The sequence below is a fragment of the Mesoplodon densirostris genome, chromosome 15 (assembly GCF_025265405.1).
Source record: "Mesoplodon densirostris isolate mMesDen1 chromosome 15, mMesDen1 primary haplotype, whole genome shotgun sequence".
NCBI classification, from domain to species: Eukaryota; Metazoa; Chordata; class Mammalia; order Artiodactyla; family Ziphiidae; genus Mesoplodon; species Mesoplodon densirostris.
Window position 1 is genome coordinate 77,407,407 of NC_082675.1, and position 14,703 is coordinate 77,422,109.

The window sequence follows — 14,703 nt, forward strand, 5'->3', positions numbered from 1 at the left end:
TGTTCGCCTAAGGAGAAGTAGCAGCCAGACTGATTTTTGAGGCTGTGCAGGTCTCTCCATAATTACTTCTACATAAACAGGCCTTCTGATTCCTGCTCAAAATAGCACTTTCTCATTATTGCTTTTTTTTTAATTGTCATAGTTTATCTTCTATAAAATGTGTGAAAGAGGATGGAGCTTGGGTGGGGTTAATCCTACATGATCTCCTGAAAGCCACTGTGCTCTCAGGACTTGAGGGAGGTGACCTTTTTATTGGCTTTTGGATTTTTATATGTGAGTATTTAAGAAGAAAAAAACTTACAACCAAATCAAGTGGTTTCTGCAGAAATGACAGGGTTGGGTGCCACCTAAGTAGGGAAAAGTATCTCCTTTGCACCCAGCTTCCTTTTGAAGAGGATGATTGTTCTTCAAACAGCTCACAAGCCTGTCTTTCAAAAATGATGCCCGTCGGTAAGTCTGTGTTAGCAATGTCACAGCTCTTAAAGCACAAGGAGGGTTATCAGCAAAAACCAATGAAAGGGGAAAACATACTTGTGGTTTTGTTTCGCGTAACCATGTCTTGATTTACGTCTTAAATTTTCCTGGTGACATGACGGTGGTTACCTTGGTATAAGCCCTTTCACCTGGAGTTTGGAGAATTCTGTGTCTAGAAAATGATGTCATGTGAAAGAACCACTTGTGATTAATGTGTCACTAGTTGGCCTGTGACTTGCTTCTGGCTCCTGAGATCACTTAATTGGTTCAGACACTTCTGAACTGGAGAGAGGTGTTTGTTCCCAGGGCCCACAATGATTCTTATTAAGCACCAGTTACATGATTCTCTATCAAATCTTTATTGAGGGTCCACCGAGACACGGAGACTTGGAAAAGCTTGGAAAACAAGTAGGGATTGGTGCTAGGGAATGGACAACACAAAAAGAATCAATAATTTGAGAAAGCAAGGCCCTCCATGGACAGCCACCCTAACCTGCAGCCTGTTGGTCCTCTTCACCTGCTCACCCACCTGAGTTTGGCCAATGCCAGCCTCAGCCATTTTTAGTGGGAATCTCTCACTTTCCTGCTTCTGCACTGTAACAGGCCTCCCCTAGTGTGGCCACCCTGTCCCTGCACGGTCCCCTTTTCCAGAGCACCCAGGTCCTCCTGACCTTCAAGTCCCAGCTCAAATGCTGCTTCCTAAACCAGGGATGCACGTTGGCTGCCTGGGTGGCCACTCTCCCCTTCCGTGCCCTCGGCAGCCCCTCGTAATTCGTCTTGGCCTCTTTCTCACTGAGCCCAGCACACTCATACCTTTATCAACAGCCATCTCTAGGCAGCCATGAACGGTTAGTTGGTAGGGATTGCCGTGACCTTCACCACTCCCGATCTCTCTAGTCTCTCCCATGGCAGCTTGCTCACAGTATAAATGAATAAATGTTCATAAGCTCATTCATTCATTCGTTCATTTGTTCATTCCTCCATCCATCCAGTCATGAATAACTAAAGGAATAAGAGCCCATAGCTTCCTGTTTGTTCCCTAACTCACTCTTCGGTCTGTTCAGGGGAGCAGGGGGCCAGGCAGGGGATGGAAGGATGGCCTCTAGCTGTCCTGGGCAGACTTAGGTGTCCTGGGCAGAGGAGGCAGAGATGGCAGAAAAAAGGATGCGCTGGTCCCTCCAAGTGGCATAGACATACCTAGGCTAATGCCTGGGAGCCAAGGGCACTGGAGGATGAGGGTTCACGCCTGACTCCCACGTCCCCCACCCTTGGTCTCCCATCCCTGGGCCCCACCCCGTCCTGAAATGACTATTCTTGACCATCCACTTCCATCCTGAAAGACAGATAAACGTTCTCTTACCCCAGTTTTCTTCCCCTTCCTCCCCTCCCCCTGAGCAAAGGACAGTCCTCTGTTTCTTTCTTCTCTCTCCTGCTGCAATGCCATCCACTAACTTGTGTTTGACTTTTAGCTAAGTATCGTAAGGGCAGGTATTAGCTCGCTGATTCTATCAGTTAAAAATATTTTTTAATTCAGTTATTTGGTCATAAAGTTCAGCATTCATTGATGCTAAAGGTCAATGCATTATTTCAAAATATAAGAACAATTCGTTCACTGTATCTTTTAGTTTAGCCCTACTTCCCTTCCTTCTCTTCTAATTTTGGAAGGGTTTCATTTGTCAGCCATTCTAAGTAATTTTCTAGCATGATTCAGAATGGAACTATGAAATACTGTTTCCCTTCCCATATCATCATAGACCCAGTTTCTTCCAAATGCCTGAAACAGATCTTGCATTTCCATAAAAAGGAAAATCACATGAGAAGCATATGGGTTAAATATAAAATAAGTTTTTAAAAAATTCCAAAAGAACCCAATATAGCCTGGGTAATTTGAGTGGATTTGTGTATATTTTTAGTTCTTTTCCTTGGAAGAAAATCTACATGACAATTGGGTGATATTATTTGCTATAGTTCTTGTGATTTAATATTCATACGTTATGCATTTTAAACAACATAATAAGCCTTTGAGAAGACAAGTATGCATTACCTTGCTTAAATCTCTCTGCCGGAGAAATAGGGATTCCACGGGGCCTGCTATGCAAAGCAGGGACTTAGCAAACTATAAACATCTTTCTGATCATGATGAGACACTTCATTTATTCATTGTTTCTGTTGACTTAAAATGCTATTTTTAACTCTCTCAAGTGACCTGAAAATTCTTCTAGCTAAGTCACATTAAATATTAATGTTAAGCCAACCAACCCATTTTAAATGTTAGAAACTCTTCAGATTTTCTAATTTAATAAAAACCCTCATGTCATGCTAATTCTCAAATCATCCTTTTGGGTAGCCTTCACATAGAAGTCTATCAATCCCCTTGTGTTCAGAGACACATTAAGCCTGTTCTGATATCCTGAAGGTTGCATTTTGATCAATGACATTATAGGTATTAGTTACCAGGTGCTGGCTAAGTGCTTCGTGTAGGTATTACCTTCCCACTTCCTCACAGGAATCCTATGGGCAAGTTCCTCGCCAGGACCACACAGCGAGTCAGGGATGAAACCATGACTCAACTGTCTGATTCTGAAGGCTATGCCTTCAACCATGGCACTGTCTCCCCATAAATCAGTGCCAATGTTACTGATTTCATTTGTTTACCGTGCGCTGGAGAATCCTCAGTGTGCTGTAGAATAAGGGCAAACTCGGGCTGGGATCATTGGCTACTCAGGCTGAGCGCAGGGCAGTGGCCAGGCCAGGCCCAGAAGGTTCCATGGGAAGGGGCGCTAGTGTCTGTGCAGGAGGTGATGGCTACTTTGACCTCTGAGTCCCCTTTCTTCTGCCAGTTGTCTCAGGAAGTTACTGTTTTCACTGTCACCGGTTCTTTTGGGAGGAAAGCTCTTTCTTCCACGTGCCTCCAACCCCATCTTTTTTTGAAAGTAAAATAAAATTAAAATAAATGCCAGAGGCAGCTTGCTGGGGAAAGCTGGCGGAAAGACAGCTTCGGAGAGTAGGGAAGAGGGAAGTGACGGGCCTGGCTTTTCTCGTATTCCCAGAGGTCTGTGGACTAATGGGACCTATGAAAGCCTTAAGCCTTCTTAAGGCATCTTGGACAAGCCTCATGCACCTCATCCCTCCCTTTCCACATTCCCCCCTTAACCAGCCACCTGCAAGGGAGAAGGTCTCCCCTGACATCAGAACGTCCTGGGGTTTCCTTGGTTCTCAGTGGAGAGGGCTACCCCTTCCGGGCATGTACCAACTGCGGAAACCCCGGCAACCATGCTGATGAGGGGGGCCGCAGCACCCACCTTGCTGACATGGGGTCCTTTTGACTCGCCATCCCAGGGCCTTGCCCTCTCAGGTCCGTTCACACAACCGTGTAAAACCCTCTGAGAGGCAGAAAGCTGATTTCAAGGAACGATTGTTTGTAGACAAGGACAGTTCAGGACTGAGGCGTAATACAGGGTGAGGATATTACCAACTCATTCAAAACCTTGACCTACTCTAGTGCTACATTCAGCTAGCTGCTGACTTGCATGATGAGAAATGAGATGGTGGGGGATTTGTGTAGAATTACATAGATGAGTGTTCAAACAGAGACAGTCAGAATGATGGATTATTTCAGCAAAGAAAATAAAAGTTGGTTAGATTGCTAGAGGTAAGTGCCCTTTCAGTCTTCAGGGTATTTTGAAGTCCTTCAGCAAGACAGGGATGGAAAGGTAACATGACCACTCAGTACATTTCCCGAATCTCGTTTCCTGGGGAGTTCCATGAGCACAAACATTACATTCTGGGAGTAATAATGCCAGCATTGCACCTGTGAGAAACTCTGCTATTTCCCAAGCATTTTCAAATCCACTGTCTCGTTTGGCCCTATGCCATCCTGCTGGCTATTCACACATTCATTTATTCATTCATTTATCATATGCCTGCTCTGGGCGGCTGCACGCTGCCAGGCTAGCTGGGCTTGAAAATGGATGCTCATTTCATAAAGAGCAGACCGAGTTGTTAGGCAGTTTGTCCCAATTCCACAGCTGGTGGAGGCCGAGCCAGGGCAGGACCAGAGCTTTCAGGGTCCTGCGCTCTCCTCTGCCCCAACCCCCTTTCTGTCCCTCCTGTACTCGGGCAGCCACTGAAACCACCACCCTTTTAGTCACCTGTTATGCTCTTCAGAGAGTGAAACCCCACTCTAAGCTGCTAAAACCTCTTTGCTATTGAAGTTGAGACAGGTGAGACTAGGATGCCATGGATGTTAGTAGATTACTTGCAGGTGAGTCTGTATTGTGATGAGGCTGGAGAAAGAAGGCTCTTAGACCGTTTTCATCCCTGAAGCCATGTCAGTCAGTCGAGGGGGAAAAAGAAGCAAGCCTGGAATGCTCCCATGCGGAGGAACCGCGAGCTGGTGTTTGTAATGCAGCCAGCCTGGCACAGAGGGAGCATGCAGTACATTCTGGATTTGAGGTGTTCCATCACTATGAGTATTATAATAGTGATCTAGCTTAATCTTAATCTAGCTTCACTTAACCATAGATTAGCCCACATCCTCCTAACCTCTGTAGAGTGACCTGACGGAAGCCGACAGCACACTGATTACTCACAGCTAATGGGTCACTCTAGGACACCCCGGACCTTCTGCGCCCGCCCAGAGAATGGCCGCGCTTCCTAAAATCCACAGGTCTGCCCAGTCTTATGAGTGTGAGCTGATCCTGTTGTAATTTAAAACTTTAACTGTTGCATTAACTGGATAAAAAAGAAAAAAATGAAGTTGATAAGCATGAGAATTATTTCTATGAAACTATTAAGTGCTTCAGGAAGATTCAGAGAATGAGCTGCTAAAATCTTTCTGCTGTTGAAGTTGAGAGTGTGAGGTGATGAAAGGCTGAGGCAATAAAACTCTAGACGGATTCTGCACTTAGACTGCTTGGCAGCTGGCTTGGTTCTCATTTCACTTTAAAGAAACCAAAACGAGATCGGAGGCAAAGCCTGACAGGTAGAATTGATACAGTCAGCAGACCTTTTCTCAAAGGGACAAGCCTCAGTTCTCTATCAGAAAGTGGGTGTTGAAAGTTTTATAGCAGGTGGCAAGTGGCTTGAACACCAGGGAAACATATCATAGAGTCCACATTTTAGGAGCACCGGTGGGTCGCCTCTGCAACTCAGAGTTTTACCGAACGTTGAGTTCTTTTTTTTTTTTTTTTTGGTACGCAGGCCTCTCACCATTGTGGCCTCTCCTGTTGCGGAGCACAGGCTCCGGACGCGCAGGCTCAGCGGCCATGGCTCACGGGCCCAGCCGCTCCGCGGCACGTGGGATCCTCCCGGACCGGGGCACGAACCCGCGTCCCCTGCATCGGCAGGCGGACTCTCAACCACTGTGCCACCAGGGAAGCCCTGAGTTCTTTATCAATAGAGAAAATTAGATCGGCAAATGTGTCTGCAACATTGAAACTTATCCAACTTATAAGATGTTACCTCCAAAAAGAGTAGCATTAGAGCATCAGTGAGGGGGGGAGGAGGAAACAGAGCAGCACTCCTTATAGCTGTCTGCCATCTGCTACAAAGTTTCCAGAGCCCAGTGAAAAGTGAATATATGAAGCCCCCTGTGCAAAAATTAGTAAGGATTTCAAGATGATGACAACAGAACATTAAACAAGCACGGGGCCCTTCTGAGCACAGAGCTCTGTGCGACTGCACAAGTCACATGCCCCTGAAGATGGCTCTGCTGTCACTTACTGTTACTGGCAAATAAGTAGAGCTTTTTAAAGTTTAGTCTGTACCAGTTTACTACTCTCATAAAAGTCAGTGTGAATGGAACAGACTTGGACTTGATGGAAGGTAGTTTTTGTCATTAATTGTACTTTTGATGAAGAAACACATGAAGAATAAAATTGAGAATCTCATACTCTTTCTAGGTAGCTTTTCTTTACATCCTAATCGTCAGGAATTTAAAGGCCTTTTTTTGGTCCTCCCCTCCCTACTGTGCCCCCCGCAAGAATAATATTCTTGATCCAGTCTGTGGATCGAAGAATTATGAAATGTTTAAATATATTTCTTAGGAAAAAGGGTTTGAGTTCCTTTTTGGAAAAAAAATAGAAAATAAGGATATTGATCCTATAGAGTATATCAAAAATATATTGTTGACCATGAGGCAAAGGCATGGAATGGAAAAAAAATTTGGGGGGGGGGGTTTTGGCTGAACGGCATGTGGGATCTTAGTTCCCTGACCAGTGATCAAACCCATGCCCCTTATGTTGGAAGCATGGAGTCTTAACCACTGGACCGCCAGGGAAGTCCCCTGGAATGAAATTGTTAAGAAGAAAAGTTTAACACAAAATCTTGATGTGTAAGATAATGGTTTAAAAAAAAGGGGGGTTTTATCTGAGTTTAGACAAACTGAAGATTCTGACGAGGAAGGTAAACAACAATGGAGTTATGATGATGATTTGTTGGAAAATAAAATTTTAAATGGTGGAGAAATTATATATACCATGACATAAACAGATAAATCCATATGCAGAGGACAAAAAAGATATTAAATTCAGGACCATAAATCAATCACGCAGTGGCTAGCACTGCCCTGTGTGTAGGTTTACAAGATACTGAAGAACAACAGAACCATGCTGTTCTTTAATGTTGTAATAATAAAAAGCTAAAGGAATTGTACCAAGAAAAAAATCATACGTTAAAGCAACTTAAATTTGCTCTTATTAAATAATCATGGTTTTTAATTTTTTTAATTTTTTATTTTTTCTGCGATACGCGGGCCTCTCATTGTTGTGGCCTCTCCCATTGCGGAGCACAGTCTCCGGACGCGCAGGCTCAGCGGCCATGGCTCACGGGCCCAGCTGCTCCACGGCATGTGGGATCTTCCCGGACCGGGGCACGAACCCGTGTTCTCTGCATCGGCAGGCGGACTCTCAACCACTGCGCCACCAGGGAAGCCCTATTTTTTTATTTTTAAACAGTACATTTTAAATTGGAATATGGTTTATGGTATACACATATTATTTTTGATTTCTCACTTTGACTTTTTCTGTTAACTAGTGATCCCTCAACTAGGAAGACTTCTCCTGTGTTAATTATTATGCTCATTCATGCTGCTGCTGCTGCTACAGTAGAGACCTTATATCAGCACTCAGTTAGCAGTTGTTGAGTTACTTGAAAAAGTCATTTACAAGTTCACCTCTTCAACATCTTTTTAAACTTAAAACATATAACTTGCATTCACACATTGATTTTTTAGTATAGGGACATATGTGTTGGCTGAATATAGTTTCCTGAGCCTTTTTCACGTTAACCACACCATCTTAATTTCTAGGCATAACAAGTCTGAATGCAAACTCCTTCTGCATTTTTAAAGACTCTTTTTCATTTTTTCTTTTAACAGCTGCCTTGTCCATGCCACCACACACCAGTTCAACAGCTTGCTGATGTCTTTTGTTTTGCGTTTAGTGGCTCACATTTATTTGGGTCCTTGCAAAGCATTCACTTTAGTTTTCTTAGAAACATTTGCCTTTTTTTCACACTTACTTACATTTCACAACTTTACATAAAGACAGACCTTGGAGATACTGCAGGTTCAGTTCCAGACCACCGCAATAAAGCAAACACCACAATAAAGTGAGTCACACGAATTTTTTTGGTTTCCCAGTGCATATAAAATTGTTTACACTATACTGTAGTCTATTAAGTGTGCAATGGCGTGTCTAAAAAAATAATGTACATACTCAGTTTAAAAATACTTTATTGCCGGGCTTCCCTGGTGGCGCAGTGGTTGAGAGTCCGCCTGCCGACGCAGGGGACACGGGTTCATGCCCCGGTCCGGGAGGATCCCACATGCCACGGAGCGGCTGGGCCCGTGAGCCATGGCCGCTGAGCCTGCGCGTCCGGAGCCTGTGCTCCGGAACGGGAGAGGCCACAACAGTGAGAGGCCCACGTACCACAGAAAAAAAAAAAAAAAATACTTTATTGCCAAAAATGCTAACCATCATCTGACAATGCAGGGTTGCCACAGACCTTCAACTTGTAAAAAAACACAGTATTTTCAAAGCACAATAAACCCAAGAGCAAGAAGACGAGGTACGTTTGTATTTCATTAGATTTCCTAATAGGTTCAACTAGTTAAAAACAGATTTAAGAACTAACTTGGTAACTGGTGAGAGCAGAAAGACATAGACATAATAGAGAGTAGACCTGTAGCAGAGTACGCTCGATGTTATGAACACCTGTTTTTTTTTAATTTTTATTTTATATTGGAGGATAGTTGATTCACAATGTTGTGTTAGTTTCAGGTGTACAGCAAAGTGATTCAGTTATACATATACATATATTCTTTTTCAAATTCTCTCCCAATTTAGGTTATTGCGAACATTGAGTAGAGTTATGTATGCTATACAGTAGGTCTCTGTTGGTTATCTATTTTAAATATAGTAGTGTGTATATGTCAATCCCAAACCCCCAATTTATCCCCCCTCCACTTTCCCCTTTGGTAACCATAAGTTTGTTTTCTAAGTCTGTGAGTCTGTTTCTATTTTGTAAACAAGTTCATTTGTATCATTTTTTTTAGATTCCACATTTAAGTGATATCATATGATATTTGTCTTTCTGACTTAACTTCACTTAGTATGATAATCTCTAGGTCCATCCATGTTGCTGCAAATGGCATTATTTCATTCTTTTTAATGGCTGAGTAATATTTCATTGTATATATGTACCACAACGGATTTTCTTTATCCATTCATCTGTGGATGGACATTCAGGTTGTTTCCATGTCTTGGCTCTTGTAAACAGCACTGCAATGAACACTGGGGTGCATGTATCCTTTCCAACCATAGTTTTCTCTGGATATATGCCCAGGAGTGGGATTGCTGGATCATGTCTGTGTATTTTAGAGGGAATGGAGAACATGGGTCAATCTGACTAGTTAGTGAATGGAATACTAGCTGTACTTGCCCAAGTCGCTTGGGGGAATTAATAGGCAAATAAATCCCTGCCACCACCCATCTAGGAACATCCCTGATACAATTGCCAACGGGAGAAAGAGCGTGAGTCATAAATCCTCCCTTGTGACTTTCAATTTGTTGCTCATATTTGAAATCTCTGTTTTCATTGAAATCCCTGTAATGGGCCACTGTGCCTGTCTCAGGATCTCTGAAGGTACCCTGTGGGTGGAGGGAAGGCTCCTGGTATTTCCTGTATGCTGTTATTTCAGTCAGGCCATCCAAAATATGCCTTCCACATTTGGGAGAAATCTCTTCATGGAGAGTAATGACAGAAACGATTTTATTTGTGTAGTTATTATTAAGCTTTGTCACAACAGAGAAGAAAAAAAAAAAGATGAGGTTAATAGGCACTGTTTTTATGTTCACCTTCCCTGGTCAGACTGAAAGATTCTGCTTGTGATGCTGAGTGTTGGGGCATTTCTGCATCTGCTTGGTTTGTGGCATTTATTTTCACCTGGGTCATTTGTAGAGCATCAGTTTTTGACATAGGAGAATAAGAGGTAATAGGTTTCCTAACATTTGTTGAACTTTCTATTTGTTTTTCAAAAGGCCCACTAATTAAAGACTGGCTAGGGCTTCCCTGGTGGCACAGTGGTTGAGAGTCTGCCTGCTGATGCAGGGGACATGGGTTCGTGCCCCGGTCTGGGATGATTCCACATGCCGCGGAGCGGCTGGGCCCGTGAGCCATGGCTGCTGAGCCTGCGCGTCCGGAGCCTGTGCTCCGCAACAGGAGCGGCCACAACAGTGAGAGGCCCGCGTACCGAAAAAAAAAAAAAAAAAAAAAAAGACTGGCTAAATCCAGTGATGTGATGACAGTACCCCCTGAGGACAAAACACCTCCCAGGGATCAGAAGGAAAGAGTGATTTGTAAGATTGTTTTTGTTTGGTTGGTTGGCTTTTCTCCATTTTAGTCTTGTGAATCTCTTTTTTTTCTAGGAGTTTGAAAAAATGTTAAGGAAATTAATTTCTGCTAAATACTGAGCCCGGGTGGCCCCATGGCCCTCCAGGGCTGAGCTTAGGGACCTCTCCAGGGAGGGTGAAAAGATGTGAAAGAGTCTGGTCAGAGAGGAGGCCGGGCTGCGGTGGGCTCCAGGGTCCTAACAGGCAGCAACCTTCGCTCCAGCCTTTGCTTCCCTTCCTGATGCATTTGACCATTGCTGAACCATTGGCTGTGTTTGCTGCGTATCCATCACGTGCGCACACCCTTTTGCAACATCTGAATCCCGTCTGTGATTCTGCGATGCGGGCGGGCTCTCCTGCCAGTGTCCCCCGAGGTCAATGTGGCCAACGACAAAACTTGAGGATGGCCCACTGTCTTGCTTCTCTTCCCTCGTCTTCTTTCTCTCTCCCTCCCTTTTTTCTTCCTCCACCTCAGTCAGGCCCGGTGAGACGGCAAAGGAAGGAACCACGGGGAGTGCCCCATGCATTTTAGGGGACGGGAGGGTGAGGAAGGGCCGCCCGTGAGAGGGCCGGGGCGCCAGCGCCCCTCCATTCATTGGGAAACTTTCCTCTCACAAGACCAAGTTCTCGCCCAGAACTGATGACTCACCCTCTGCGTGTTCTCTCTTCCTCTCCCCTTGTAGGAAATGTGACTGGAAACAGTAACTCCACGTTTATTTCCAGCGGGCAGGTGATGAATTTCAAGGGTGACATCATCGTGGTCTACGTCAGTCAGAACTCGCAGGAGGGTCCGGCGGGGCCGGGCGGCGGCGCGGGGGAGCCGGTGGGCCGCCCGGTGCAGGAGGAGAGCCCGCAGTGCTGCGACTCGTTCGCCGGCCTCGGGCCGCGCTTCCCGGACACGTGCGCCGGCCTCGAGGTGGGCCCGGGGCTGCAGGAGCGAGGCGCCCCCGGGCCCGACAAGGCCTCGCGGCCGGTGCAGGAGCAGGGGGAGGCCGAAGCCGGCGCGCCCGAGACGCGGCGCTGAGCAGCTGAGAACCCGCTGCGGTTGCAGCCGGGCGGGCGCGGAGCTGCGGGCCTTCCAGCTCGCCCTCCGCGCCGCGCACGTCGGCAGCCGCGTCCCCAGCTGACGACGACGCCGCGCACCCGCGCCTGGGCGGGGCTGAGGGCGGGGCCTGGGATGGGGCGGGGTCGTAGCCCCCGAGGTGTGCCTTTGAGCCCATCCGTTCGGTACGCCTGCGTCAAATGACTGGACGTTCTTTATCCATCTTGTTCTAAATAGAGTCAGGGACTTTAAAAACAAACAAGCAAACAAAAGGACATTTGTTATTACTCACTTCCATCCACAGTCACGTGTCTACTAATTGCACAGGTACACGTTGCTTATTTCTGTTACTCCACTTTTTACCTCCTTCTATAGTTTCTTCTTCCACTTCCACTTCCCATTATTAGTTCATCAGTAGTTTGTCTCTTTATGACATCTGTTTTTATGGCTGTCCTGTTCTATTTGGGTCTGTATCCCTTCCCCCACCCCGTCCTCCATGTTTGATATTTGTACGTCACTGTCTCTCATAACGTTTCTCTTGATACTGTCCGCCCTTTTTTCTTTTTACTATTTAACGATTTTCTTGAAAAGTCTCCTAAGGGTGATGGTCTTCTTTATATGTTTTCTTTTGGTCCCTTCTCACAAGTAGATGCCTGTGTTTTGGTGATGGCGGGGGCGGGGAGAGGTGAGGAGTCTACTAAGCACTTTTGGAAGAAGGCTAGAAATGTGAAGCCTGGGGGGAGGCTCAGAGAACAAGAGGAGGGACTTTTAGCTTTCGAAAACTTTTCTGAGTTCTCAGTTTTCTAAAGGAAGGAAAAGGGGAAACCCCATTTTCACCCTGAATGTTTTTTAAGTTTGTGTCAATTTCTAGGCAGCACTAAGTTGCAATTCGTGTCTGCCTCCTTTACTCCATCTCAAAATGGTTCATTCCCCCCGGGTGAATGTAGTACCCTTCCCAGCAGAGGCAGTCAGGTACTTGGGAAACTAAATCTCAAAAATCCAAGTTGCTGCACTTGGCATTCTTATTCTTGATGTGTCCCTGGAAAAGATGTGGAAAATGAGTAGGACATGGGATGGCCTGCACACACGGTGAAAGGAAGGTGCCAGGAAAGTTCAAGAAAGGAAGAATAAAGTTGTGCATTTGTTTTCCTTCTAAACAAGAATAGCATAAATGTGTTTAGGCAGTAGGCACCATTTTCTTCCTAAAAAATCGTGTATCTGTAATTTAGCCTTGTAGAAGTGGAAAACATTCTTATTATTTTCCATGCGTTTGTTTACATTAAAAACCAAATCCTTATATTGTGAACTTAAGAAAACTTATCATAGAGTTGCTTTTCTCTTAGCATCAGTGCTCTTGTGAGGAAACATACAATGTGAGTCAGAGTGAAAGGAATTACCTAGAATGTTTCATCTGTTGTGGCCAGTGAGCATTTGTTCTCCTCAAATACTAAAGTTAAAATATCTAAGCACATTAAAATTAATTTTGCGGATCTGGTTGGTTTTAAGAGTGCTGATAGTAGTCACTGTCCAGACGTTAATGGCCACAAATGCCCAGCTGAAGGGAATAATCGTTGATCACTGGTTTCTCCCTGTTGGTTGCAGGTCTCTTGGAAATGCTAGAATAGTACCCATCAATTATGACTTCTAATGGAGAAGCAGAGGTGGTTCTATAATTTATGGAGCTTCTTAGCGGACATGAAAAACTGCAGGAAATAACTGTGTTGCCAGGATGATCCGCTGGTGGGAATTTACTGTCTGTGCTGCCCATTTAGTTCACATCCATCCAAAGAGAGATGTTATAAAAATGGATGAAGCCACTAAACCTTTTGACATATTAAACAAAGTATAGTTCACAAAGGAGAAGGCTGAGCTAAAGATCCAAGTTTCTACTGTGACTGTCATCATCTCACTGATACTTTCCTTTTTTTTTTCTATAAAAAGGCACTAATTTTTGACATTTTCCCAAACTAGAGATAACATAAGGATGCTACAGTGAATGTTAAAGTATCTTGAGCTCCTTAAATAAAAGGTGCTAAATAAATACATAAGAATCTACTTTCAGAAAAGGTAATGTTCTTTCCCATGCTGATCCCTATTAATTCTATATTGATCCAAAGACAATTAAATGATAGGAGGTATATAGCAAATATAGGTCTGTGTCTGTGTATTATACAGATGTATATGACAAATGTAAACAATGAAATGAAGACAATAATGAAAAACTGGGGAATGTGATAAAGAGATTATTAAACTTATGTTTGATGATAAAAAACTTTTTTAGTGGCTTGTTTAAACAAAGCTTTTTGTGAAATAATGATCTGACTTCTTTCTGATCTCTATGATGTACTGTGGTATCAAATGTTGGTTATGTGGTGTCATTGGTGGAAACCTCAACAAGAGTTGGGACAGAAAGTGCCTTGTTTTAATAATATATCTACCATTGATCTCATAAGTACAATTCTTTAAAATGTAGGTTGGTTAGGCAGTGAAAGAGTTGAAATGGAAATGGAGTCTAGTGTCTTCTACCCACACCTAATTCAGCTATCAGAAGTAGGAAGAATTAATTTCTTCTCTCTACCTGCAAGCACAAAGAGTAGTTTGAATGTGAGGTATTGGAACCTTCCTATGGCAAAGGAAGAGAGGGCTCTTGCTGTGTAACAAGCTACCCCAAAACTTAGTGGTTTAAAACAACCCCCATTGATTTAGCTCCCAGCCCTGTGGGTTGGCTCAGCTTGGTTGGTTCATTAGGCCTGGAGGAGCCCAGCTGGGCTTGCTGACCTGCGTGCAGTCTGCAGGCTGACTGGCTGGGGGAAGGCTGGCTGGACTGAACCCTGTCCACGCGGTCCCTCATCCTCCCAGCAGGCTGCCCTGGCCTTCTTCTCATGGTGGTGCCTGGGTTCTGAGAGCAAACAAAACCATATCAGGCTTTTTGAGACCTAGGCTTGAACTGATGTGCTCTCATTTCTGCCACATTCTGTTGGCCAAAGTAAGACACAGGGTAGCCAGATTGAAGGGGTGAGGACACAGAGTTGCAGGGTGACACTGAGAGAGTGGTAGATAAAAGGAGGGGAGAATGGAGCCCTTTTGCCATCTCCACCACAGGAACATTGTTCACAATCAAATGGTGCTGGGGAGAGTGCAGCTAGGAGCAGGAGAGGAACGTTTCCCAGCCCCCAGTAAGTGCTTCCTTCTCTGGTGACCAGATTCCTTCGATGCAGAGTACAGTCAATTCCTACAAATGAGTATTGAGATTCCTTCCAAAGCCAAATATCCATCATGAGGGAACTGGGTCTA

At 44.7% G+C, this 14,703-nt stretch overlaps 1 protein-coding gene across 1 annotated transcript in view; it reads left to right on the forward strand.

The window, feature by feature from the left end:
* TNFRSF11A (TNF receptor superfamily member 11a) overlaps positions 1-11,396 on the forward strand; it is a 55,813-nt gene extending 44,417 nt beyond the window's left edge. The window contains exon 10 of the mRNA XM_060118378.1: positions 11,051-11,396. Within this exon, the coding sequence (XP_059974361.1) occupies positions 11,051-11,391 (341 nt within the window). The 3' untranslated portion in view covers positions 11,392-11,396. The remainder of the gene's footprint in view (positions 1-11,050) is intronic.
* The last annotated feature ends 3,307 nt before the right edge of the window (positions 11,397-14,703 follow it).